The sequence below is a fragment of the Dermacentor andersoni genome, chromosome 1 (assembly GCF_023375885.2).
Source record: "Dermacentor andersoni chromosome 1, qqDerAnde1_hic_scaffold, whole genome shotgun sequence".
In the NCBI taxonomy this organism is placed as follows: Eukaryota; Metazoa; Arthropoda; class Arachnida; order Ixodida; family Ixodidae; genus Dermacentor; species Dermacentor andersoni.
Window position 1 is genome coordinate 90,256,261 of NC_092814.1, and position 26,760 is coordinate 90,283,020.

The window sequence follows — 26,760 nt, forward strand, 5'->3', positions numbered from 1 at the left end:
GTTTTAGGAAAACATGGATTCTGTTTGCGGTAAAGTTTTAAAGATGCGAAAGATGGGGCTGCGCAAGGTTGTAAAATAAAAAGTACAGTAAACAAATTTTGATAGTACCTTTGTATACCTCTGTCGCACTTTTGTGGCCACATAAAACGCCACACACTACAGGAGTACCTGCTTCGAGCAAGTTTATTCAGAAAAGTTCATGAAGCAGTCGCTGAAAAAGTCCTGTGATGCAAAAACAGTGGGTTGCTTTTTAGTTTCTGTTGCTGTTCCTAGTATTTTGATAAATGATCATTAATAAAGTGAATATGTATGCCACAATATATGTGTGCTCTGTGCACATGTGTGTGCTGTGTGCAAGCTTTAATAAAATTCATGCTATTCCTTTTGTATTAATATATAGTTTGAAGAAAACTGACAATTTGTAGATGCAGTAGGTTGTAACAGCTGTTAGTCATGCTTTTAATTGAAAAAATTATCCTGTCACATTTCATATCTTCATTTTGATCTTGCAACATACCTATAATTGACATTGTTCCTAAATTTATTTCAGATATGTTGTTGAATTCAAGCTGGAGAGCCATTCTGAACGCTTCAGTATTGTTGCTGCAAACTTCTACTACAACTTCCTTGAAAACAACCACCCAGATGCAAGCAGCGGTATGACATCAGACCATTATGAGCCAAGCAGCTATGCTGTAAGCATTCGAGGAGTGCAGCGCATTAACATCACTCAGAATCTTTTGGTCAATCCAGCTCATGAGTATGAATTCCTTGCCGGTGTGTTCACAAGTTCACTAAACAATGCAGTGAATGTTGCAGAAAACTGGTGGGGTTCCTTGAATGCTTCTGATATCAGGTCAAGAGTCTTTGACCTTGACGACTGGAATGGCTATGCAGCAGCAGATTTTTCACCATACCTGGCTCGAGCAGAGTTTAATGGGCCCCTGCTGCATTATGATGAACTGAATGAATGGGGATACAGAATGGATACATCAAGGCCGCTTGGCGGACGGCTTCTTAAGTCCTTAACTTTGTACCAGCGAAACTCTCCATATATTGTGAAAAGCGACCTTACTATTCTTCCTAATGCAACATTGACCATTCTAGAAGGTGTGGAACTTCAGTTCTATCCTAGTGTTGGTATCCTTGTCCTTGGTGACCTTAATGCTGTTGGAAGACCTTGGTCTCCAATAAGAATGGGCCCATTCAAGCAGTTGCAACCCAGTTTTCGCTACAAAAGAGCATTGCCAAGAAGATCCGTCAGACTTTGCATTGATCAGGCCTGCAGTGCAAACAGAAGAGATGGCTTTCTTGAGTTTTTCAACTCAACAACACTGCAGTGGGTGCCAGTTTGTGATCAACGATTCACTGAGCGCAATGCAGAAGTTGTTTGTCGTGAACTTGGTTTTGGAATACTTGATGTGTGGACTGACAGAGGGTACCGGCATGAGCTCGGCCCAACGGAACTGTCCATCATTAACTCATGGCCGCATCCACTGCAGTGCAGTGGCCATGAGTCCTCTTTCTCGAGCTGTGAATTACGCCTGAATGGCTATGGTGAGCACAGTTATGCCTGCTCACCATATGATCGTAAGTTTGTATACATCCACTGTGGTGAGGAATTGACAGCTCCAGAGGAAGACTTCTGGGGTGGGATTCGATTTTCTGTGCCAGATTACAAAGCCCCGACTGGCATAGGGGGTGGAGTGTATGCAAGCAGTCGGTATTACACGCCTCCAACCTCGTCTCTCCGCAATGTTCACATCCGCAAGGCAGGAATACTCCACAACGAAAAGGGGCCAGCTGTGCAGGTTGTCTTGAGAGATGTAACTCTAGAGCACCTGAACATTTCAGAATGCGCTTCAAATGGCATTGACATCATAGCATCCCCAGGTTATCAGTATATACATGCAGTAAATATAACGCACAATCGTGGGACTGGCATAAATTTTGTCACTCTTAATGGTCAGACATCAACAGCAGACAGACTAAACTACATTCCACTAGGACCTGTTGACATTCCCTACAATATCTTTGGCCTTGTTGATATCTGTGACAACAATAAAGCATTCCCCGTTGGTGGAAAAGTGTTGCTATACTACAAGTACGACAATCGCCCAGTAGAATGCATCAAGATATTTACTAGCAAGTCTCGGCTGTCACAGAAGGTTGGGTTCAGAATACTCCAGTTCAACCTCTTCAACTCGACAGAATTCACTCCTCATCCAGACAGCATCAGTATTTTTGATGGCGATGTTTTCAACAGCACAGTGAAAAGGATTGGTTATATCAGTGTTGGAACTGAATTAAAGGAAAACATGGCCCAGATGACTTTCTACAGGTCTCAAGGAACCACTCTTAGTGTCAAACTACATGCAACCGGAGCAAGTGGTCTCAATGGATTCATTGCTGAAGTGGTGACCATTCCATTACAGACAATAACAGGTAAGTGCATTGAAGTACCTATACATAATAGCAGGTTAGCGTGAAGTGTGCTTAAAGACTAATGAAAGCTTCACCTTTTCTTTTATAGCTCGTGACAGCAAGCACAACATTACTGCATCCTACTTTAACAAGAACCGCCGTGGAGCAGTTGCGTATCGTAGTGCAGGTGAAATAACACCCATCTTGACACTTCATGGCAACCGATTTGAAGACAATGGCGATGCTTTGTTTGGAAATTTCAGTTCCTCAGAGGCTGCTGTCTTTTTTGACATTCAGAACTCTATGGAAATGCACATTCTAAGAAACCTGTTCATGCATAATCAGGGTGGCCTTAGAATATTTGTGAGCTCAACAAATTCGGTATCAGCACTAAAAGGCTATGTCCACAACAACCTCTTTACCCAAAATAAAAACAGAGAAAGCCTCTATGTTTGCAGTGGAGAGACTGGGATGTACCAGTATCTGCATGTGTATCGCAACTACTTTGCAAGAGAAAGTGCTGCCTTCAGGGACAATGTTGTGTTGGAGAAAGTGACATTCAACTTCAGTGAAAATATGATTGTGGAAAGTGAAGGATACCGGCAAATGAGTGTCCTTGGCTTCGAGAAGACACAGTCTTCAGGACAATTAGTGTACCATAACTGGCTGTGGGATAATGAAGCCTCTGCAAAAGAACTCAAGGCAACCGTGTTGGCTGAAAGCTCTGGACAAAAGTTCACCAAAAATTACTTCTTGAACAGACTCAACTACTTTGAAATGGTCACAGCAAACAATACAGAGTAAGTACAGTTCTGCAGTTTGACTCTCTTGTATAAGTCAATTCCACTGAGGTGTTGCATTAAAATTTGATAATACCAAATTAAGGTAACCTGTGTTGAAGGGAACAAGATACAAGTTATTAATAACAGACAGAAAATTTGAAGAATAATTAATAAAACTGAAAACTTAAAAAAGGCTAGCTCATTTAAAGTTCTGATGTACAGTCAGTCGTGTTCTACGTTGTGATGACATGCCATTTACAAGCAATGAACCTAAAATTATGCTGTGCTGTATTGTCAGTGTTTGTCCTTCAGTGATCGGCGCTGTAGTGCCACTGCTGTTTGAAGAAAATTTTCTTTTCTGCAATAAATTTTAAATGACTGGTGCTATTGTTATTGTTATTTCAATACAGGCAAGAGAATAGCAGTTTTGTTGATGCTGAAAACAACTGGTGGGGATTCAAGGACACATCTGCAGTGGTGGGAAGAATTTATGACAGAAGTGATCAGCCAGAACTATTGGAGGTTCGGTTTCAGCCACATTTGGAATATAACGACACTGTGATCAGTGGTAAGTGTGCATGCACTGTAAGATGCTAAAATATAAGTGCACAGTGTAATTATCTAGAGATGCAGCACATCCCCTAAGGAATTCTGGTTTACATAGCTTAATCAACCAGTATTGAAGGTTGCTTTGCCAAAAAGAAAGCAACTTCTCATTTGAAGCTGTTCTGTGTTAATGACAGCATTAAGCATACGTTGCAGTACTGCTATGTTGCATGTGGCTGCAGCACTGCCATTGCAATGTTACTTCTAGCAAAAAAGTTCGGCGATTTAGCTCTGTAGAACAAGTGGGGTGTGCATGTTTTCAGCCTGTGCCTTTCAACAGCCTTTGCACCACAGTCAATTAAAAATTTTGTTCTGAACTGGCACTGGCCACTTTCTTTAAAGGGACACTAAAGTGTGATCCTAAACTGACACAGCATTACTAAGTATTATTTCAAAACTATGTTTTCATTTATTTGGCAAAAAAGGATTCATTACTAGATGAGTAATTGAAGCCAAGCATTTCTCTTTTTTAATTTCATGTGCAAACTTCAGTGCTGGTACATCAGTGCTAAAACTACTTGGGCCTGTATTGGGCCATTTCAGTTCTCAAAACTCACTAGGTTGAGTCTTTGTTTCCTTTTAGAGTTCAATGTAATCCTTTTTTATCAACAAAATGTTAATTAGTCCCGACCAGATGGTGTCAAAATCCATGACATTGTGGGCAGCTAGTGTGCGATCACCCAAGGTGGCATCTCCATCAGTCTTTTATTTTTGCACTTTTACTCCTTACCAACTCCTCACATATGGTAGGACTGCCATTTTCAGCATTCTAGAAGTGTAATTTCCAAATCCAACTTAGTGTTTCGCTTTAGTGCCCCTTTAAAGGTGCATAAAAGGCGTGCTATGTCATCCACCTCTCTCTGTCATCATTTGTGTGGTTTGTATAATATTGAAACTGAACTAACTACCCAACTTCATAAACTGAGCTATACAGGCAAATGAAGTGACCATAAGTTCTTTCCTCTTTCTTCCACCTCCCCTGAACTTTTTTACCCTTTCTCGGTACTTCCGTAGCTTCCGTGTACTTGCGTCAGAATATTTGTTTTGACAACACTGTTTTTTTTTCCAGTGTAGCTGTGTATAATCCTCAGAATTTCTGTATATTTTATATCTACTAGCACCAGTAGCTCCTGCAGAGTTTCTCGAAACATTGGCTGAGTGATTCGATTGCAAGTGTACTGACATTGTTAGCAATGTCATGGGACAGTGGTTGAGTCTGCCACTGCCATAGAGCATCAGGAGTGCATTGAGTCATGCAGTGTTGCCTAAATTGTCAGAACTAAATGCTCTGTGTGCTCCTCTTGATGAATCAAAATGTTCAAGATTACTTGGGGGACCTCTAATAATCTAGTAACACTGGCCTACTGTCACCAACGGGCTTCCCAATGAGCATGAATATATTGTGCAATAAATTTGCACTGCTTCTGCGTGCACTGCATGTGTGAGCATTTCTACAAAGCTGTGCAGTTAGTATTCTTTGCCTCACCTATGCATAAAGTATGTACAAGCACTTAAATGTCCTTCTTTTATTTTCTCCCCCCCCCTTTATTTTTTTATGTGAGACGGCTTGGCATCTTGGTATATGTGTCATAACAAGCAACATGTTGTCTGTTTCAGCATTAGCTTTGACTTTTAGTATATCACATACACCAAGTACAGTCGAGTGCCTCTACAACCAATGCCTCTACAAAAAATGACCTGTATAATGAAGGAATAATTTTGTTCTGGTTCTATTGTGGACTGTGCGGCGCGTGATCTTTACAATGAAGTGACCTGAATAACGAATGATTTCGGAGGCCCAAAGCACTTTGCTACAAAAGCGTTCGACTGTAGTACTACTGCCTTTTTGGAAAGTAACAGCTGTTACTTTCCAAAACATTGAATTACCACCAACTTGCCCCAGCCTCCAAGGCACCAAAAACGCAAGCTAACTTAACGGCACTTTGGAGGTTATGAAGCTTTAAAAAAAAAAAAAAAAAAAAGAGCTTATTCCTTTTTAATGGAAGCTGTGTGGCAGCAGCATTTCCACTGCACTTTCACTGTCTGATAATAGTTCTGTTGTTTTCCTTTATAGGAAACTGCATGGGAGGCTGGGAAATGATAGAAGATACTTGTTTCTTATATATACCAGGACCAATGACTCATGAGGAAGCTAAGCGATTTTGTCAGGTAAGCAAAAGTCCAAATGCTGGGTTTAAAAAAAGAAAATGGTAGTACGTGGCTATCTGAACAATTAATGGATAGAAAGAAAAACACAATGTTGGGCCAGGTATGCTATGTATTCGTATATGTTATTTCCAAGATTTATCTCTCTCTTTCTTTTTTTCATCTTAAAAAGCTGCTTCTCGTACTCTGAACTTCTACACTTTATCATATTATTAACATATAACCCATTCATTTATTCACCAGTACCGTCTTTTTCCCCACTTGTTATAGCTGGACGCTTCATCAATGCCTTACTTGAAGCAGAAATTGACAAAGCTGATGCAGTACATCAGCACCTGGCAAGAAGGTTTCGACTGGTTTTATGAACGTATCTGGGTGCAGTCACTGGACATTCCGTTGGACCAGTGTGCTGTACTGTACCGAGGAAGTGTGTGGGCTCATGACTGCAATGACAGACTTCCATTTCTTTGTGAAAGAGGCGAGTGCTACTCCTATGCTTGGTTTATCTGCACTAAATGTGAGCTGAGCATAGCAACCTAGTTGAAGTACAGCTTAACTATCCTTAATTAAGGCTAAGCAGTACATAAAATTTGGCCTGGGAGAGACCATAAAATAAAATTTTGCAGTCATGGTCAAATGCATTGAATTACAGGTGAAGTTCTTGTGGACAGTCATTGTGCATATACTTTGTAATTTTCTCATGCACTGAGTGATAGACAAGGTTCTTGTGGACAGGCATGTTTAACAGTCGTGCATAAAACCTACAATTATGTCTTGCTTGCTCACTACAGTATCGCACATTTTAAAACATCCCTGCTCATCTGACATCAACTGGGTGACTGCTATCACATTAGCAGGTGATCTCACTGGCTTGCGACATCCGCACTACCTAACAGTGTACAAAGGTTGCTATTAGTAGTTTCTTTTGTTTTGGCTAGGTTGTTGAAAAACAAAACTGAAATGCTGCCTGAGCATTTCTTGAATAATATCCTCACACAGATTGTTCCTTTAGGTTCAAGGTTCAGGGGCCCTTGGATTAAAAATTATTGGCCTGTCATGTTTTCAAATAAAATAATAAAGGCATGCACTGGCATACAGTATGTACAGTATACACTATATAGTTCGCATGGGCATGCAAACAGGAGGTGAGGGGTAATATTTACCTCTGAGCAAGAACACACGGATGACTGTGAAAGAGCAGTTGTTTGAAGAGCAATTAAAGCATCAAATGTTGATCATAAGTGCGCGCTACCTTTAGTCTTGATCAACTAAAGTAGCTAGCTGCTACAGGGTGAAGATGAGCTGCAGAAGGCACCGTTGGTTAGGGGTTAGAGAGGAGGAGGGGGTGGGGCTTGACAAGGCGTGACAACCAAGGAATCACCCTGAAAGGAAAATTGTCATCTAGCCGACAGCAGCATGAAGCTACAATTAAAAAAAAAAGAAGAAATCCATGTGGCCTTCTCAGAAACAAGGCCTTCGCAGTCAGAGAAAAATTAGTCTGTGGATTGAACCCAGATCCAATGCCTTCCTAGGGTGGTCTGAGCTTATGAGGAGGCCAGGAGATCAATGAGAAAAACAGAATTAATCGACAACTGTACGTACAAGGACACCGAATGTGGCAAATCAGTTCTGCAGAAACGCACAAGGTGGAGAGGTGGAATTAACCCCTGTCCATGATGCACATGTGGTAACTTAATTTGGTTCCTTTTGAAATGTAGTTCCATTTTGAACTAAGAATGTATGTGAAAGTTAAATGAAACAACATTAAGCAAAAAAGAAAGCTGCAAGCAAAATAATGCATAGGTTTGTGAGTTTTCTCTGGATGAAGGATTATGTTAAAAGTACTTAAAGCTATGTGCTTCATATGGGCAGTCTGTCTTGATTGTACTGCAATCAATAAATGCCATAAAGAATGTTCGAGCTACAGTTGACACTGAAGCCAAAAACAACACTCGATGGGAGTCTTGGCTGACAGAGTACAAACAGTTTATAAATGAACTGATTTTAGACACTAATCAGGTTCTCTCTCATTGCAGCACAAGAAATTGTGGTGCGGAGTGACTACTGGTACCAGGAACCTGTTTCCATCACTGCCATGTCGCTGCTGGGAGTATTGCTGATTTGTGTCTGCATAATTCTTGGTTTTTGGTGGTGCAAGTCACAAGAACGTCACAAACAACATCTTCAGCGACAGAACTCCATACGAGCTTCAATTCGCTCAGCCTCCAACCGCTCACTTGACCGGGATGCCTTTTTTTCTGACTACAAACATCGTATTGAGCGGGCCCTTGCTGACACCCCAACAAGCACACCACCTCGACTTACTGTGCACCCTTCTAAACACAATGGAAGCACAGACTCTGTTGCTAAACAGTATACTTATGACCTGGATGATAGCCGCAGCTATGATGATACAGTGCATGAAGTTCGCAATCCTGCCTTGGACTACAGCAGTGATATTGAAGAAAAGTACCCCACAACTGTGCCGGAAGCAAGGAAAGGTGCAACAGACTTACAGCACCCTACGTTTGACCTTACTTATGAAAACCGTGGGTACATGGACCGCTCTGTTGGTGGCTACGATGATTCGCTAGATGCATCCCGAGACTGGAGTTCTGGAACAGATTCAACACTAGACATGAAGCGATCACTAGAGACACCACAGGTTGTTCCTATGGACCCATCTGACAACACGTTCAAAAGGCCAGATCCATACCCCCCATCACACTATGCAAACACTGACAACTACTACAGGCGACAACCCCTGGAGACAGCCATGTAGTTTTCCCCATGAGAGAAAGGTGCATCATGCGCCAGCGTTATGCTCTGAGGCATGGTGCAATCCAAAGAACTTGAAAGCTTTCATTGTGGCTTGGCTGTGTTGTTCTGTTATGGCAAGGCCACCAACAGCTGGTGCTTCCAGCCAGACTGACTTGTGGTGCCGGTGATACCTGTGCTACATGACTGTGGCAGCCCATGTTGCTGCTGGTCCAGTGACATCTACAAATCAAAACTGCTGCAGTGTCGATCTCAAAATAGAGGCCATACAACCATAAAAAAGAAAGACTTTAGAAAGCACTGTGAAATTTGTGCTCATTCCATGGTGATGTATTTTTAAGACCATACTGTACACACAACTGCTGCCGCATTGTAAAAAGTAATAGTTTCAAACATTCCTTCTTTTGTATGAGAGAATTTTCGTGTGACTGTAGGACATTCATGAAGTGTGAATTTTAGCCAAAAAGAAAGATTAAGTTGGTCTCTCAATGAGTACAACATATTTGAGAAAGTGGTGGCATTCTTTGTTGCATCATCACAGGAAATATGCCAGTGCTGTGTTTCTGCCCGCTCTAAGAGCAAGGAACACTGTTGGTGCTTCTTTGTACTGTGCGCAACTCTGCTGAAGGTTCTATAAAGAGTGCGCTGCTGTGTTCATAGGTGGACTTATGGCTATATTCACAAGTTTTTTTACTTGCCACTCCTCCTACAAGCAGAGCTGTGCTGCTCCATGACTGAAGTAGTCATGTGCTTCAGTAACGCTTTTTCCCAATGTCCACTCAAAGCCTCTGGAGCATAAGGGTATTTCTCAAGCAACTCGTCATTACAGAGTTTGCAGAGGAACGTTGTTGAAGCATAGCGGCTTAACTTGAGGACTGGTGTTACATTCTACTCATCACAGCTAAGGAAGAGCGCTGATTCAAGAAACATTTGTCAATACGAGTGTTAGTGTGCTTTATTGCCTGCTTGCTGTCTTTCAGTGCCCAATACACAAACATAGCCAAGTGCCTTATCACATCCGTCCACAGAGCTGTTGGTTGACGATTTTGTTAATAGAAGGCCCTGTTCAACTCTTAAGCATTTTGCTCACAAATTCTTGTTAACAAGTATTGTTAACTTTTCAGTTGCTGCTGAAGGTTTTCCTCACTATGCACACAAGTCTTTGTAAACATTGTGCAATGCTGTGCATGGCATCACCATCACCAGCAGCTGTAGTCCCATTTTATGCTCATGTTATTGTGTAGTGCACAGAACCAGTGTGAATGTTATATATTGTAAAAACTGCTTTTTTTGAAGTTTGTACTTACTGATAACTGCCTACCTAGTCAGTATTCATGCCAACAGCATTATTTCAGCACTTGTGTCCCAAAATGTCCCCAAGGCTGCTGATGACTTTTGTGTGCTTTCATCATTGTACATGCCATGTACACTACCATATATGCAGCAATGTGGAAGTAGTTATCCTTGGACTATACTGGATAGTATCGAGCGACATAAACACATAGCATGACTTTCCTGTGCCAAGAAAGAAAGATACCTTGTGCAGTCCTTTGTGTTTTAGGATGTGAATTCATTTAAGAGGCAGCTCCAGGTGAATAATTTATCCTGGTATCACTGTCCAAATAAAACCTACATTTGTACATTGCCTTGCCCTTGATGTTTACTGAATCTAAGAACACTTCTACAACCACCAACATGCCAGACTGATTTTTGCTGCTGTAAAAGGCAGTAATAATAATAATAATAATAATAATAATAATAATAATAATAATAATAATAATAATAATAGCTCATACAAAACTGCAGCAGTTAAAAAGAATCCTGGAGTCTTGTGCTCACCTTACAAAACATGGACAATGGTCAGTGAATGACCCTTATGAATTAAAATTGAATGCCCTGCAGAATGTGCAACAGGCATTGTATGAAATTGCAGTGCCCTACCAGTATAGCAAACACATGGCACGAAGTGATATTTGACACTCATGGGTCTCGCTTGGCATTTGGTATTTAATATTTGGGACACACTGCTCACCAAGTGGTGGTTCTTCGGTAGACACTACACATACTGGTGTAAAGATTTATGTGACTGTGGTGCGATCCCCTTGCACAATAACTGTGGTTTTATTTTATGAAATGTTATCACTGCCTCTTACTGTAGGCATTCCAATGTAGCTAAGAGCCCATATGTCACTAAAAGGAGTACATTGCCAGTGACGATTGCATGAGCCTGATTCAGTGCAGCCTCCATAAATACCACTAACATTGTGATGGTACCATAAACTATTGTTCTCTCTTCCAGTTCTAATTCAAATCCCAATAACAAAGCTATTAGCTCTATTATAACCACGACATCTACTAATCAATAAACTAAAGCTCATTCTAGGCTTAAAACTCATGCCCTTTCCTCCAATTTTTATATATAAGTGCAAGTTTACTACAATGCAAAGAAAATAAGGAATTTCTCCAATAAAGTTGTTTCTGTATGAAGAGCAAGAGTAATGACATGAACTGATGCTCACATTTAAGTATATGTTTTCAAAACTGCCATTCTAGCAGTGTTGCCAGATGGTGGGAAGCAGCAGAACCTTTACGTTCACAGACTGGCCCAATCCAGCCACATTCAGTCACCCAAGTTTGCACTGCACAAACACTCAATTATGGCATATCCCAAATTGTAATGGTGGTGGCCTATGCTAAGTAGAAATACTATTTCTGACCCTATGTGTGGCTAAGAGTGCAATATATGTTTGTACAAACACACATTTAAAACTGTGCAGTAGTCCATATGGTAATGCCTTGCTGGCCTCATGCGACTTGTGAACCATCTGTTGCCACCTTTTGATTTAGCTCATTCACACGCACACAGCAAATGTAACAAAACAATTTATTCAGCACAAATATACCCAGTTTGGCTGAGCCATAAAGCCATAAATTTCTTGTGCCCTTTAACATACTATACAATGCCAAGAACATTATCAAGAGCGCTTGCAGATACTTGAATTAAGCAAATGTCTACAGTTATAGCACAGCACTAAATCTTCTCTTAAGGCTAAACTTAGGAAAACAAAACCAAAGATAAATAAATGCGAAATATGTAAATGCAGAAAAAAGCACAGCACTTGAATGTCAAGTACAGTACCTCTCTTTGCTTCTACATGACTTGGTATCAACTCCTCACTGGGAACATGGAGAGGCCGTCATATAATATTGCTTGTGCTCTGCATGGACTAGCTTACAAAAAATGTCAAAAGAGTGCAGACATGGCTAGTAGTAGGCAATATTTATTCCTGAGTGACCCTAAGTCACCACACAGCTTATAAATGTTCAAAGTTTTGTAAATATTCTAATGGCGAGATACACAGATGTATGACATTGCAAAAACAGCATAATTTTACTTTTGATTACAAGATATTCCTGGTAAAAAAATGCCTGGAAAGTTTTAAAAATGCATTATTGAACTGCCAGCATGGCACAACTGAATCTGTATATACATAGATGGCTGGTGAAGTGAAGCAGTCATCATGAGTATAATGTAAAACACTATTTTGTAAAAGATTTCCAACTTTAAATTTTAGAGGCCCCAAAATTTCCTTGTTACTAAAGGGCTGTTCCACAATATTATTGCTTCCATCTCTGTGTCTATCACAACAAGAACTTATGACCTACCAATTGCTGATCACATTTGAAGGAGTTACAAGCCCCCTGAAGTGCGATTCCTTCAGCATGTCAAATAAACGTGCTATGTAGATACAGCAGGTAGCCGTGACTTTATAGCTAAACATTAATTTACCCACTATACATGTTGCCTAGATGTTGTACTGTGACCAGGTAATTGAATACTTCTGACATTCACTAGCATCAACTCTTCACCGCATCTAAGAGCGCTTTAAAAGATGCAGACTGCATAGGGAAGGCAAGAAGAGGATGAAATGAGAACACCAATAAGACGGCGGCGATTATATGTAGGTTAATGCTTAAAGGGACATTAAAGGCAAATAGTAAGTCAAGCTTAAGTGATAGATTGGTGCTCGAGAATCTCTAAGGCGTCAATATTATCATGAACAGAGCCTGAGGTAAATGCAGGACATGATTAGAGACTCCCCTGGGACATTCAAGTACTTGCTTGATGACAAAAGTACTCCTTAGTTAAATTCTGTCACTAGTACTCAACCACTCGTTACAAAAACATCCCAGTATTATTGCATTACAAAATGAAATAAAATGCTACTTGTCCAGTTCTATTTCAGTTTTAGAAAAAGAAAAAAAGGCCTCATTGAGATTACCCTTGACGGTGCAGGCAGTTGAAAGGTTTCGTTTTTGCTCGACTCTGTGCCGCCTGCGCTTTTGTATTTCAGTAGTTTCGTTATCGCGTAGCGCTGCGCTGGTTTTGCTGGCTCGTGAAACTCGCACAAATTAGAAGTAGCAGAGAATTCAACTTCCATGTGATGTCGTGGGATGCCCCAACGGTCCATGCCACTTGGCCAAAAAACTGCTGCAGTGGCAAATCCACCACTCTTGCCTTGGCTTGGTCTCTCCTAAGGAGGTTATATACTAAACCCCAGTTGCCGTCATATTGCTCGGGCAAAAAGGCCATGCCGCTGTGGTTAGTCATAGCAGAGCACGAAGTGTGCTGCTGCGCTGCTGTTGTAATAGTATTTAATGATTGTGGCATGTTTCTTTAGAGCATTGCAGCACCTCAGTAGGTGCTGCAGATCGTGTGTTACTTTCGGTTGTACAAATCGGCTTAAGAGGAAGCTTTATCTCGGGTGCTCCTATCTAAATACATGTAAAAGGAGAATTCGTTTTTCTCGGCAATCACTGCACCAAATGTGATGAGGTTTGTTGCATTTAAAAGCAAAACTTAAAATCTAGTGACTGTTGGTCTCGAATTTTCGAGTTAGGTCGTCAATTTTTTATTAAAAGTTGGCAAAAATTCAAAAGACGAAACTATCAAGTTTACAACTCTGTAACTCAATAACGAAAAATGATAATACAATTATGTGAATTGTATCTAATAGTACATCTAAAGCGGACAAAATTGATATGTTACACATGAATATAAAAAAATTTAGTAATAGGGAAATACAACTTTTGCAGAACTCTTGTAATGAACGTAACAAATTCACGTAACATGTAAAATGACATATCGAATTTGTCCGCTTTGAATGATTTAATGGATGCCGTTTACAGAACCGCAATATCAGTTCTCTATGCAGAGCTATGAATTTGTAAACTTCGCGCTTCTATTTTTTTCAAACGGCCAAATATTTGAAAATCCTTTTAAGAAAATTCAAGCCCTAAATCGAAATTCTGCTTCCAGCAGTCACTAGAACTTAACTTTCTCTTTCAAATGCAACAAATTTCATTAAAGTCGGTCCAGGGGTTATCTCATAAAAACGTTTTTGCCTTTTACATGCATTTGAATAGGCCGTGTCAGAGTTGGGCCTGAGCTAAAGCTTCCTCTTAAGAAGATGTCAGGAATAAAACATTTCACCTATAATTACGCCTATCTCTTTGTTTGCTTACAGCCGCTTGTATAGTGGGCATTTTCTTCAGTTGGGAACCATTGGGAAGGTGCACGTACATGACTTCGACATTACACGTGTCTCTATGTTAAACTTACGCCTTGAATAGTCATTGGCACGTCGCTGCATGTGGTTGGGCTGGAATTTCACCGCTAGCTTATTGCAGCGTGCTCGAGCTGTGCTCAAATATGCATGCAGCCTGATCGAGCGTTAAGTACTAGTGGGTACTAGTAAGCAGGTGTGGATGCGCTTTAAATTTTCGAGTTCCTCAATAAGTAACTATTCTTTGGCGAGTACCCCAGCTCTGTCACACAAAAAGTGTAGTGTAATGCCTTGTATCTGCACAAAAATGCGTAATTTGCAAAGATATTTAATTGCTATAATAATGTGAATGTAGATACTTGGTAGCTTTATAAGCGATTAGAAACGATTTAAACTAATTAAAAAAAATTGATTAGAGAGAGTACCCATAGGGATACATAGGGCTCCATAGAAAATGCATGGGCAAGCTTATGTAGGGGTGGGCCAACTGAAAGTTAGGTGTGGGGAAACTGAAATTTGGGGATGGGCCAACTTAGTTTAGCAGTGGGCCAACTGGAAATTTTGGTGTGGGATAACATGAAATTTGCGGGTGGAAAATTGTAGTTTGCCCATCCCCAAATTTAAAGCTGTTATAAGCAACTCCATGCATTTTCTATGGAGCTCCGACGAATCCTTATGGGTATTCTCTCTGATCAATTTTTTTAGTGGTTTGAATTGTTCGCAATTGCTTACAAGGCTACAATCATCCACATTTACACTATTATAACGATTAAATGTCTTGACCTGTCTTAACTAAACTCCTTGGTTTCACCATGACCGCGTGCTTGCATTTTGGGCAAAAAACTGTACCGCCATCTGTCAGGCACCGTTTTACTCACAGATGGCAGCAAAGGGCGGTGATGGCATATGCAACGTCACCACTACCCCGGTTGGATGGCAGGATATTTGAACTACGAAAAAGGTATCCGGACCCCTCAGATGCAATTTTCTCGTAAACTAAGTCTTTTCTTGGCACAAAACAAGCGTTGCAAGGTTTTTGGAATGGTATATAAACAGTCCACATCAACTCAGTATTTGCCTTTAGTGTCCCTTTAAGTCGCTGTAACGTCTCTGTAAAAATATGAAAAATCATGCCACCCAAGTAAAGCTGTAGCCAAAACGCACCCATACATTAAAGATATGGCATTTAAGGTTGCTTTTGCCATGTATCTGACATTGCTGTTACCAGAATACTTACTTTGAGCTACAAGGAAACAAATATTTGCTTCATGTAACCAATACCAACTTTGTTCTTGCATTTTCAGTTTTGTAACAGCAGCAGAATACTCACTAAATAACAGCATGGTCAATTAAATTTCAGATTTACTTGATTATATCCATGTTTGTTATATTAAGGTTTGACTTCATCTTATGATTTATGATTAATGGAACACCTGTATCATATCTGCATGTTCAGGGGCATTAGTAGAAAAAATTGACATTACTTGCACAACAAGTTGCAGTGTTCAGACAGATAATTAACAATGTTCTCCATTCTACATTTAAGGGCAGCAGTTGCAATTGCAGAAATGAAGACAGGTAGCAGATATGCATCCAATCATCAGAAATCCTGATACTAGTGACAGTTTTGACATATCCCTCCCTGAAGTGTGCCAATAGTAAATGCATTGGCATTTCAATTAGTTTTATCCTGCAGACTACAAGGGAGGCGTTGGGGAAATTATCATCTGGAATGCCAATGCACCTCATAGCCCATTTTGGAGACTGATATTTTAAAACCAGAGCTAGCTTCAAGGTTTCTGCTCATGCTTTCATTACAGGCCAGCTTCAAGATCGCGAATGTGACATGGGCCCAAAAGAGAACAAGTCAAAAATTTATTAGTGGAAGTAGCTCGAATGCTGCAATTCTATAATGAAAATAACTGTCTACTTCTTAATTAAAAGAACCTGAAGTAAAATGAAGTGAACAGTATACAATCATTTCACATGTCTGATAATAGTGCTGCCCTAACAATGTGTTCTGTGCATTGTTTATAAGCGCAATCGCTTTCAAGTGATATAAGAATGCAACCAACAGCCACAAGAGATATGAGTTGAAATCACTGGGAAGAAAGGTAAACTGTTACGCAAACAAACAGTGAAGGTATTCAGAAACCCTTTGTGTAAACAAATCATTCACCAAAAAACACTGATTTCATGTGAATAGTAACTGGGAAAAAAACAAGATGAAATTAGTGATTGGATAAAACCAAACATTTTCAAATGTAGATGCACAAATTAGTTCTAGATGTTGCAAAGTTTTACTATCATTGAAAAAAAATATCTTTACTTGTGCCCAACTTAATTCAAACACCTTGGAACAGAACAAAATACCATTTTTGTGTCTCAACTTAGATTTGAATGGTGGTTACTTGTGAACAGCGTATCATTAATTTTTGTTTTCTAGTTTACTTGGCAACAAATGCAATATCTATTCCCTGAATAATATAAAGATCAGAGTCAACAAAGCAGCTGCTATTTAGCAACAAAATGCCCACTATAAGGTAACATGACAGCATTTTCCTAATGTGGCGAAGCACACATTATGATATTGAAATGCTAGACTAGAAAAATACTATGTGTGGCCTTTCATACAAAACTTATTGAAGGCCTGATAATCTTTGTTCCCTATAAACTATATGCATAATGAAAATGTTGCCCTTACTGAGAGCTTTCACTTGCATTAGCTTTGAAAGCAAAACACCAAGCCAAAGAAATGTACCTGAAAAAACAATATTTCGCCAGGACTTGTCAGCCTAGATAACAGTCTCGGAGCTTGAGAAGAGATGCTTGGCATCAGTGGCCTTACCAGCAATGACAACAGTGTCAGATGATGTTCCCTCACGTGATGGCTGGCCAGCTTTCTGCTCTTGCTCAGTCAATTGCCGCAAAAAGGTGCGGCTTGACAGTTCTGGAAGCTTGAAAGGTGTACTTTGTGAGGGTACCACACCATCTTCTGGGCTCCTCTGCTCATCAGGCTGCGCTGAAGGGACAGAGCTGCGGCGCACTTTCGGATCTGCCTCAGGGGACCTCCCTGATGATGATGACAGGGGAGTAAGTGCTGTGGCTGGGCTTGATGTCTCTGTCGCCCCATCCGCACTATTCTTGAGCATTGTGAGGGATGCCGTTGACGTGGATTTCGCCCCATCCAACCTGTGCTCCTCGGGGTCAATGTCAGACCGCTCGTCCACAGAGAACTGGCGTTCAATGTTGAACCTCCTAGCGCCATGAGAAAGCTTAAAAGGTTGAATGAACTCCCTTTCTCTACGCGACGAGCTTTCTGCATCCCTCGATGCCATCGTTGCAAGAAACATGGGCCTTGTAACCTCAATAAGCGGGGCATTCTCATCCTCTGCTGCATCATTGGGGAGTGATAAGGTCTCCAGCCTGTGACGCTCCTGCTGCAAGTCAGAACTGCCCAGACCTTTCCAGTGGTCAATCAGATTGCTCTCAGCTGCATCTCGTGACAGGCTGCCCCGGCGAGACATGCCTTCCTGTGCCACGACCGAATCAAGATGCTTGTTGCGTGGCTTCTGGCTGGCTGCATCCAATGTACCCATGAAGGAGGCAGTGTCGAATGACCCTGGCGGTGGAGCATTGGGGCTTGAAGCAATTGAAGGTGGTGCTGACACGCCATAGCTCTCAAGTGGCAGATCAGTGCTGCAGCACACTGTGGCGCTTGGTCCTTGCACACCCCATTCATAGTCCGGAACAGAGGCTGACAGTGGTGAGTAGCTGAAAAGGCAGGAGCTTCCTTTACAACACAGTTTGCTGGTGCTCTTAAGAATAAGCTGCAACAGTAAGGAGCTTAGATGCACTTCAGTATGAACACACCCAAGTGCCAGTAGCTGAAGCTCAGCTATAAGAGGGGTCTTTATTGCTTCCCAAACTAAGCAACCAATTAGGTATATAAAATAACTCCTCTCCTTTTTATCCTTAATTGTGTAAGCTTTTCAATTTTCATGTTAAGCAGCAATACAGAAAAAATGTAACACAAATTTAATTCGACAGTCAATACAGGTGGCCAAAGCAGATCAGCTGGGTTGAAAATCGGAAAGTACAACAGAAATATTAAGGTTGTCGCATGTCGCAACTAATAAATCCCAATGAATGGAACAAAAAGTTGAGAATAGCAGCGAACTGGGTGAGTTGGTATTGGTTCATTTTAGCAAACGAGTGTGATGGAAACAAGCATGTTATAGCATACCTCTCAAAACATGGGTGAAGCTTGAACCATTCCAGATGCAGTTTTTCAAAGTAGAGAACACTCTACTTATAAAACTTTATAAGCCACTTTACAACTCCCAGCTTAAACTGCATGACCCATTCAGTGTTACAACTCAATTTTGGATACGTTGCATTAGCCCTTTCAGCAATAAGAAATAACCCAAAAATATTACAAGAAAAAGGAACTTCTTATATGCAAATATTGTTCATAGACTTCTAAAAAAGTATATTCAAGAAAATTTTCACTATGAAGTGCTTAGTTTAGTGAGAAGTATTAATTACATAAGAGCCTTTGTCACGGGGTTGTAAGAATAGTGATATTCTTTCAATTCAACAGAATGAACTACAGTTAATTCGTGCTTACTATAGTGCCTCAAAGTGCAGGTTTTTCCAGGTTTTCTAACAATGTGGACAAACCTAAACATTGCCTAGCAGATAACTGAAAGTCACAAGGGGTTGACAGCGACAGGACAAAATAAAAGCTATTTATATAAATGGAATCTATGAATCTTCCTAGATCTTTTTGTAATATTTAAAGAAGCCTAAAGCCATGAACACTACAAAGAAAAAAAAAAGAAGACGAAAGAAAGAAGAAGAAACCAGTCTATTGGACTGAAAAAGGCACGAACCAGTAGACTCATCCACATACAACAGACACATTGAAAAGAGAGAGAGAGAGAAAAAACGACTAGTGAGCTGGACTCATCCATGTGGAAAGTGCTATGTGTTGCTACAACAAGTACATTGTACTGATGATTCAGGAAGTTTGCAGAAAAGTCTGTTAATGATGCTCCTTTTCTGTCTGCACTAAAGTTAAATAAATGCTTAGTCACACAGAAAGAAGTATTTCTGATTGTTAAGCTGTGGCGATTAAAATATCCTGAGAAAGACTATGACATAAAAGACTGGATACATTTCAATTAGCAACTGCTTGCTGATTGGCCATTGATGTCTTTAAAAAAGATGTACAGAGGGTACACAGCACAGAGTGCATTTTTTTTACAAACATAACAATGCAGGGGGGTGTAGTAAAATGTACAATTTTCAGTGTTACAATTTAATGACAAGACTGAAAAGTTGAGCCATTCCTAGCAATTTTATGACTGCAGTCTTCAGATGCATATACTTTCAAGGCACACAAAGCTTTCCACATTCAATGACCAGTGCTGATCATCAGTACTGTAAGATTTCTTTGCACATCTTGTACAGCCTTCTCCATTACAGAAACTTGGGAGCTGTATTACAGTATAATGCATGATGTCAGCTATACACAGACTTTTGTGGAACTGACAGTGAACCTTTTGTTAGAAAAGTCACACTCGCTTTGAAAATCAAAGGCCTAGTTGACTCAACATGATCAAGAGATAAGGATGAAGTGAGAACACCAGTACTGCTTCTTTCTCTTCTTTTTATTTTTCAGGTGACAGCATGTCGCACAAGAAGCATTTTAGTTTGCATATACATATACATACATTATTTGCATACACATTATAGAAAACAACTATACTCACTTGTACTTTGGGGACCCATGAGGCATTTTGAGGTAGACAACATCAACCTCATTATCCCCCGTTGTACGCACTGTTGTCCCACTTGTTTCCTCTCCCTCACCAGGATCAGACAAGATTGGGCTCAACACCTGTCAAAACCAAAAAGCTGGCATTTTTTTCTTGTAATGACAAAGATTCAACATTACAGTAAGTTTCTGCCCACCCACTTAAACTCTGTTTTTTAAAAAAATTAAATTATGGGGTTTTACATGCCAAAACGACTTTCTGATTATGAGGCACGCCGTAGTGGAGGACTCCGGAAATTTGGACCACCTGGGGTTCTTTAACGTGCACCTAAATCTAAGTACACAGGTGTTTTCGCATTTCGCCCCCAACGAAATGTGGCCGCCGTGGCCAGGATTCGATCCCACGACCTTGTGCTCAGCAGCCTAACACCAAAACTCTGTTTTTTCTAAAGCATGCAAGTAACTCTGAGACTGGCACAGATGGACTGAAGTCTAGGGTTTGACGAAAACTTGTCTGGTGAGGAAAGAACATGGCTGAATAAACGTACACTCGCCAACTGAAAAAATTCAAAACACAGATTGACATTTCAGCGCCCAATACGGGTGCCTTGTTCACAATGAACGAATGCATGGTGGTCTTTATTATATACGCGTCGGAAGACGTAATGCGCTTGCGTACAACTCAGGGAGGGGTTCCCGGGTCCGGTTTATCGTGTTGGTAGTAGAGTGTATGCAGAATGATTCAAGGAGCAATCGGGATGATAATTTTTTCTCTCTTTCGATGATAGAAGCCGAATGCCAGTTAATACTGTGTCCAGTCTTTTCGTGATGCTCTGCCAGGGTGCTGGAGACCGTGTGTCCTTTGGCTACATCATTGTGATGCTGCTGTAGCCTTCTTTTAAAGTTTCCCTTCTCGCCTACGTAGCACGCATGGCAGTCCTGGCAAGGAATTTTGTAGATGACGCCCGGAAATTTTTCTTTTTCGAGGCGGTCTTTCACTCGGACGAGTTGTTGTTTTAGTTTGCTTGAGGGGACGTGGCAGATTTGTAGATCATAATCTTTGAAAATTCTTGATATTGACTCGCTCACGCCTCGTGCATAGGGGAGAGACGCCTGTTTTCTTGTTCTTATCGGCCTTACAGGGGCTTCAACTGCACGCTTTTCTTCAGTCTTTATAAACTGGCCGGGGTAGCCATTGCTGACCAAATCCTGCATCACTCTCTTCAACTCAGCTCTGCGTGCGTCAGTAGTCGAGCATAATCGGAATGCGCAGGTGAACAATGTGGAGGCAACAGATCGTTTTTGTCCAAGGGGATGGGCCGAATCAAAGTGCAGATATTTCCCTGTGTGGGTAGGCTTTCGATAAACACTTGTGGAAAGGCTGGATGCAGTGCACATGACTTCGAAGTCAAGGAAGGCCAAGCGACCATTAACTTCATCTTCAATGGTGAATTCTATTGTGCTTTGGAAAGAGTTCAGGTGCTGCAGAAAAGGTACAACGTCTTTGCGGCGGATAATAGAAAAACAGTCGTCGACATACCGCAGGAACAATTTTGGAGCGGGCTGAAACGTCGTGAGGGCTTTATCTTCAAGGGCTTCCAAAACAATGTTGGCACAAGACACTGACACCGATGCTCCCATTGCCGTTCCAAACACCTGCCTGTAAAATGATCCATTAAATGAAAAATATGTGTTGCGTAAGCAAAAATCCAAGAGGCGGCACACGTCGTTGACTTCGAATGGGGTGCGCAAAGGCAGAGATGTGTCATTTTGCAAAGCTGTTCGGCAGCAGTGAACAGCATAATCCACAGGTATGCGTGTGAACATAGACTTAACGTCAAAGGAAACCATGACGTCTTCGCTGTCTAAAGTCACGTTCCTGACCTTGTCGACAAAAACAGCGGAGTCCTTTACGTACGTCAGCGTTCGTCCAACGAGGGGTCGGAGCACACCATGAAGATAGGCAGAGAGACGGTGCAACGGGGAGCAAGTATAGTCTACTATAGGCTGCAGCGGGACATTAGGTTTGTGAACCTTGGGCAGGCCGTATATTGCAGGAGCTGAGCCACTGTGGCACAGCAGCTGGTTATAGAGATGCTTCTTTTCGGGAGGCACAAACTTGAAAACGTCAGTCAGTAGCTTCTGAAGTTCTGACTCGGTCTTTCTTGTGGGGTCCCGGTTGACCTTCGAATACGTGGTCAGATCCTGGAGATGCTCCATCATCTTCGAAACATAGTCATCCCGATTCATGACGACCGGGGCATTTCCCCTGTCCGCAGGCAAGATGACAATGGCTTTGTTATTTTGCAGTCTTTTCATGGCTACTTTATCGAGGTGGCTGATACTTGACGTCCTAGCATTACGAAGCTTTGAAAGAGCCCCAATAGCACGGGTACGTGCTTCGTTTTGCAGAGACGGCTCGACATGGCGTACTGCCTCCTCAAGTGCACAAGCCATTTTTCGCATACTTGGCGTGGTACCAATGTTGAAATTCAGGCCGCGGTTTAGTAGATGAAGCTCTGCGGTATCAAGGACGTGTGACGACAAGTTGCAAACACCAGCTTGGTTGTCAGGGGGCTGACATTTGTCCAGCAGAGACGAAAACTTCTTTCCCGGGCACCTTTCTCTTTTCTGTCGAGTCGCCTAGCTGCTCCGTTAGAGTAGAGTAAAATCTCGTGGAATTCCTTCATGGTGTGCTCCGACCCCTCGTTGGATGAACGCCGACGTACGTAAAGGACTCCGCTGTTTTGTCGACAAGGTCAGGAACGTGACTTTAGACAGCGAAGACGTCATGGTTTCCTTTGACACTAAGTCTATGTTCACACGCATACCTGTGGATTATGCTGTTGACTGCTGCCGAACAGCTTTGCAAAACGACACATCGCTGCCTTCGCGCACCCCATTCGAAGTCGACGACGTGTGCTGCCTCTTGGATTTTTGCTTACGCAACACATATTTTTCATTTAATGGATCATTTTACAGGCAGGTGTTTGGAACGGCAATGGGAGCATCGGTGTCAGTGTCTTGTGCCAACATTGCTTTGGAAGCCCTCGAAGATAAAGCCCTCACGACGTTTCAGCCCGCCCCAAAATTGTTCCTGCGGTATGTCGACGACTGTTTTTCTATTATCCGCCGCGAAGACGTCGTACCTTTTCTGCAGCCCCTGAACTCTTTCCAAAGCACAATAGAATTCACCGTTGAAGAAGTTAATGGTCGCTTGGCCTTCCTTGACGTCGAAGTCATGCGCACTGCATCCGGCCTTTCCACAAGTGTTTATTGTAAGCCTACCCACACAGGGAAATATCTGCACTTTGATTCGGCCCATCCCCTTGGACAAAAACGATCTGTTGCCTCCACATTGTTCACCCGCGCATTCCGATTATGCTCGACTACTGACGCATGCAGAGCTGAGTTGAAGAGAGTGACGCAGGATTTGGTCAGCAATGGCTACCCCGGCCAGTTTATAAAGACTGAAGAAAAGCGTGCAGCTGAAGCCCCTGTAAGGCCGATAAGAACAAGAAAACGGGCGTCTCTCCCCTATGCACGAGGCGTGAGCGAGTCAATATCAAGAATTTTCAAAGATTATGATGTACAAATCTGCCACGTCCCCTCAAGCAAACTAAAACAACAACTCGTGTGAGTGAAAGACCACCTCGAAAAAGAAAAATTTCCGGGCGTCATCTACAAAATTCCTTGCCAGGACTGCCACGCGTGCTACGTAGGCGAGACGGGGAACTTTAAATGAAGGCTACAGCAGCATCGCAATGATGTAGCCAAAGGACAACACACGGTCTCCAGCACACTGGCAGAGCATCACGAAAAGACTGGACACAGTATTAACTGGCATTCGGCTTCTATCATCGAAAGAGAGAAAAAATTATCATCCCGATTGCTCCTTGAATCATTCTGCATATATTTCTACTACTAACACGATAAACTGGACACGGGGACCCCTCCCTGAGTTGTACGCAAGCGCATTACATCTTCCGACGCGTATATAATGAAGACCACCATGCATTCGTTCATTGTGAACAAGGCACCCGTATTGGGCACCGAAACGTCAATCTGTGTTTTGAATCTTTTCAGTTGGCAAGTGTATGTTTATTCAGCCAGATGGACTGAAACAATAGACCACTCGGCTATCAAATGCAGTTCCATGTAGATTAACTGTTGAGTAGTATTTGTGAGGATAGGTGTTGTGATGATGTAGCCATACAAAAGCCCATTTCACTGCACATGTCACTGACAAAAGACCGGACTGCTGGTAGAGGCCACAATATCTAAGGCTATAAGAATAAGAACATCAGACAAAAAAATACAGCAATCATTACAAGACCCACCTGCGAATGGTGAAATCCAGCATGTGGGGCTACACTTTCATCAAGCGTATCCTCCATGGCTTCTTCACTAAGGGTCTCCAAGGCACCAACAATCAAGCTCTCCTCCATAGTCACCTGCAGACATGCAAAGACACAGTGACACATGCTACTGTGAGTGCCTACCCTCTGCAATAATCTGTTCTATAATTGTAGTGCATGTCAGTGTCATTGAAAGACATCAGCAAGTACAAGTATTTCCGGCTACTACACAAGTTTTATACCAACACAACACTTAATAGAGCCTTCACATTTTTACACTTTGCTGCACAAATAGAAAAGGACATGGAATGGTGATGTGTGTTTGCTATAGTGAAATGCAATAGGTCTATATTTGTGCAAATACAATGGGACCACAAATATGTGATGGGGTAGTTTTGATGACCGAGAAAAAAAAAAGATTCTGATTATAACTTCAACTAAAGGTGTGCAAAAATGACCACAGCCTTGGCCCCAAAAAAAGGAAATTTTGGCACAGTATGATGCACGATCCACTACAGCGATGCGCACCTCGCACAGCACAACTTATGCATGTGTAGGGGTTCACGCAGGTGCACATAGTGGTAACGAATCGCCTAAACCATGATATGCTAGAGTGGAGCCACTGTGTTTGCACAGATAAAACCATGTAGGCATGCATCATGATCATGGACTGCGCTGTTGGACCGCTTTGTGCTAATGTCACCTGCTTTTATCCCTTCTTTACATAGGACACTGCTAGGTTGGCTTCCTCAACCAGTGTAGCCACCCAGTATTGAGCTTGTTAAACTTCATAAGTGTGACTTTGAAAAAATAAAAATAAATAAATCCTGTATTATATTCAGAATATAGTTAGAAATAAGACCCAAAGCATGGTGACATACTGATATTTTTTGCACACCTGCACATATGCATGGACGCAAACATGCACATCTTGCGATATATGTATTCATGTAAACCTGCCAGCTATTTGATTTCTGATGAGTAATGCATTGCTGCAGAGCCTTCTAAATGGTTTTCTGTCCACAGGAAAAAAATGGCATAAAAGAAACAAGAAAAACAAAAGAAGAACCTAAAAAGAAAAGTACAGCACCAAAGACTTGCCTGTTTTTCGAGTGACGAGTTTGGTCGTCTTGCAGTTGACTGAGAGTGTGAAGAGGCCACCTTTTCTGACTTCTCTGAACTATCATTTGTTTTATCTTTTGCTTTTGAATCTGTATGATCACCTAGGGGCCAAATCAACTGTGATTAGTGGCTAGAACTGAAGCTTGTATTCCGTAATATGTGCATGCAGAGCATATCTCATATATGATATACACCTCGTGTCACAAGTACACAGACAACAATATATGTGATCACCAGTGATTTTTGGTTATGCATTAGAGCTTCTATTGCATCCCTAGTGTTTCAAAGTTCGGGAAAATGAAAGTAAAAAGTCTTACACTATGAACCTTTGGAGCATGAGGAGTATCACAAGATCCACGCTTTTCAAAAAGCCTGCCAATACACACCTTGGCCTGTTTGATTTTGAGAAAAGCTACAACAAACTGCGCAAGCAATGTGTCAGTTAGCATATGTCGAGCATCTTAGCAAAGGCATGAAGAACTCTAAATAAAACAAACTGTAATGTCAACAGTCTTCCCATGAAAATTATGGTAAATTATTATTCTCCTTCATTGCCTATCAGAATAATTACCCAACTCATTACGCAGTGATTTAAGAGCCCTTCCTTTGATTAGAAAGTTGTACAACTTTATATATGCCAACTTCATGCCATAATTTTTGCAGTTCCTTTATTTGTTAATGTTAAACAGAAGAAAAAAAAAACTTTCTAAATAATTTTTTTCTTTCTTTACTTTGGCAGCATTACTTTTGTAGCACATCAAGGGGCTCTTTAATAATCCTGTGGACTCTGCTCTCAGGCATGAAAGGGAACAGAACAAAGGGCATTATATTGAAATATCAGCAGACTTACAGCTTGAAAGATGGTTTACAACTCAATAATTCAAGCAGAGGCCTTCAAATCAATGAATGAAAAGGTTATTCATTAATGTTACACTTCCAAGTAGATAAAAAAAATCACTTATGTTTTTGAATGCAGCTGCTATAAACACAGAGCAACATTTATCTACTATAAAAAAATATGCATTCTTGATAAAATTGATTAATTTTAGACAAGAAAATACCGAACATTGCGCACCTAGTACTTTCCTGTCAGAAACAGCATACACATCTCGGTATACCGTAATCTTCCTAATAGGAAAGTAGTGAGCGCAGGGTGTTAAGATGGTGGTACCACG

The 26,760-nt window shown here is 41.3% G+C and overlaps 2 protein-coding genes across 4 annotated transcripts in view; one reads left to right on the forward strand and one right to left on the reverse strand.

Moving 5' to 3' along the window:
• The window catches only part of bark (C-type lectin domain-containing protein bark beetle), a 96,373-nt gene extending 85,977 nt beyond the window's left edge, over positions 1–10,396 (forward strand). The window contains exons 11-16 of the mRNA XM_050191672.2: positions 551–2,445; positions 2,534–3,224; positions 3,617–3,774; positions 5,887–5,981; positions 6,249–6,456; positions 8,015–10,396. Coding sequence (XP_050047629.1) covers positions 551–2,445; positions 2,534–3,224; positions 3,617–3,774; positions 5,887–5,981; positions 6,249–6,456; positions 8,015–8,760 — 3,793 coding nt within the window. The 3' untranslated portion in view covers positions 8,761–10,396. The remainder of the gene's footprint in view (positions 1–550; positions 2,446–2,533; positions 3,225–3,616; positions 3,775–5,886; positions 5,982–6,248; positions 6,457–8,014) is intronic.
• A 1,230-nt stretch (positions 10,397–11,626) lies between these two features.
• Positions 11,627–26,760, reverse strand: part of Arms (Ankyrin repeat-rich membrane spanning) — a 114,833-nt gene continuing 99,699 nt past the window's right edge. For all 3 annotated transcript variants that reach the window (XM_050191674.3, XM_050191673.3, XM_055061755.2), the window contains 4 exons: positions 25,565–25,686; positions 24,446–24,559; positions 20,101–20,228; positions 11,627–18,097 (listed from right to left, as the gene is read on the reverse strand). In XM_050191674.3, the coding sequence (XP_050047631.1) occupies positions 17,119–18,097; positions 20,101–20,228; positions 24,446–24,559; positions 25,565–25,686 (1,343 nt within the window). In that variant the 3' untranslated portion in view covers positions 11,627–17,118. The remainder of the gene's footprint in view (positions 18,098–20,100; positions 20,229–24,445; positions 24,560–25,564; positions 25,687–26,760) is intronic.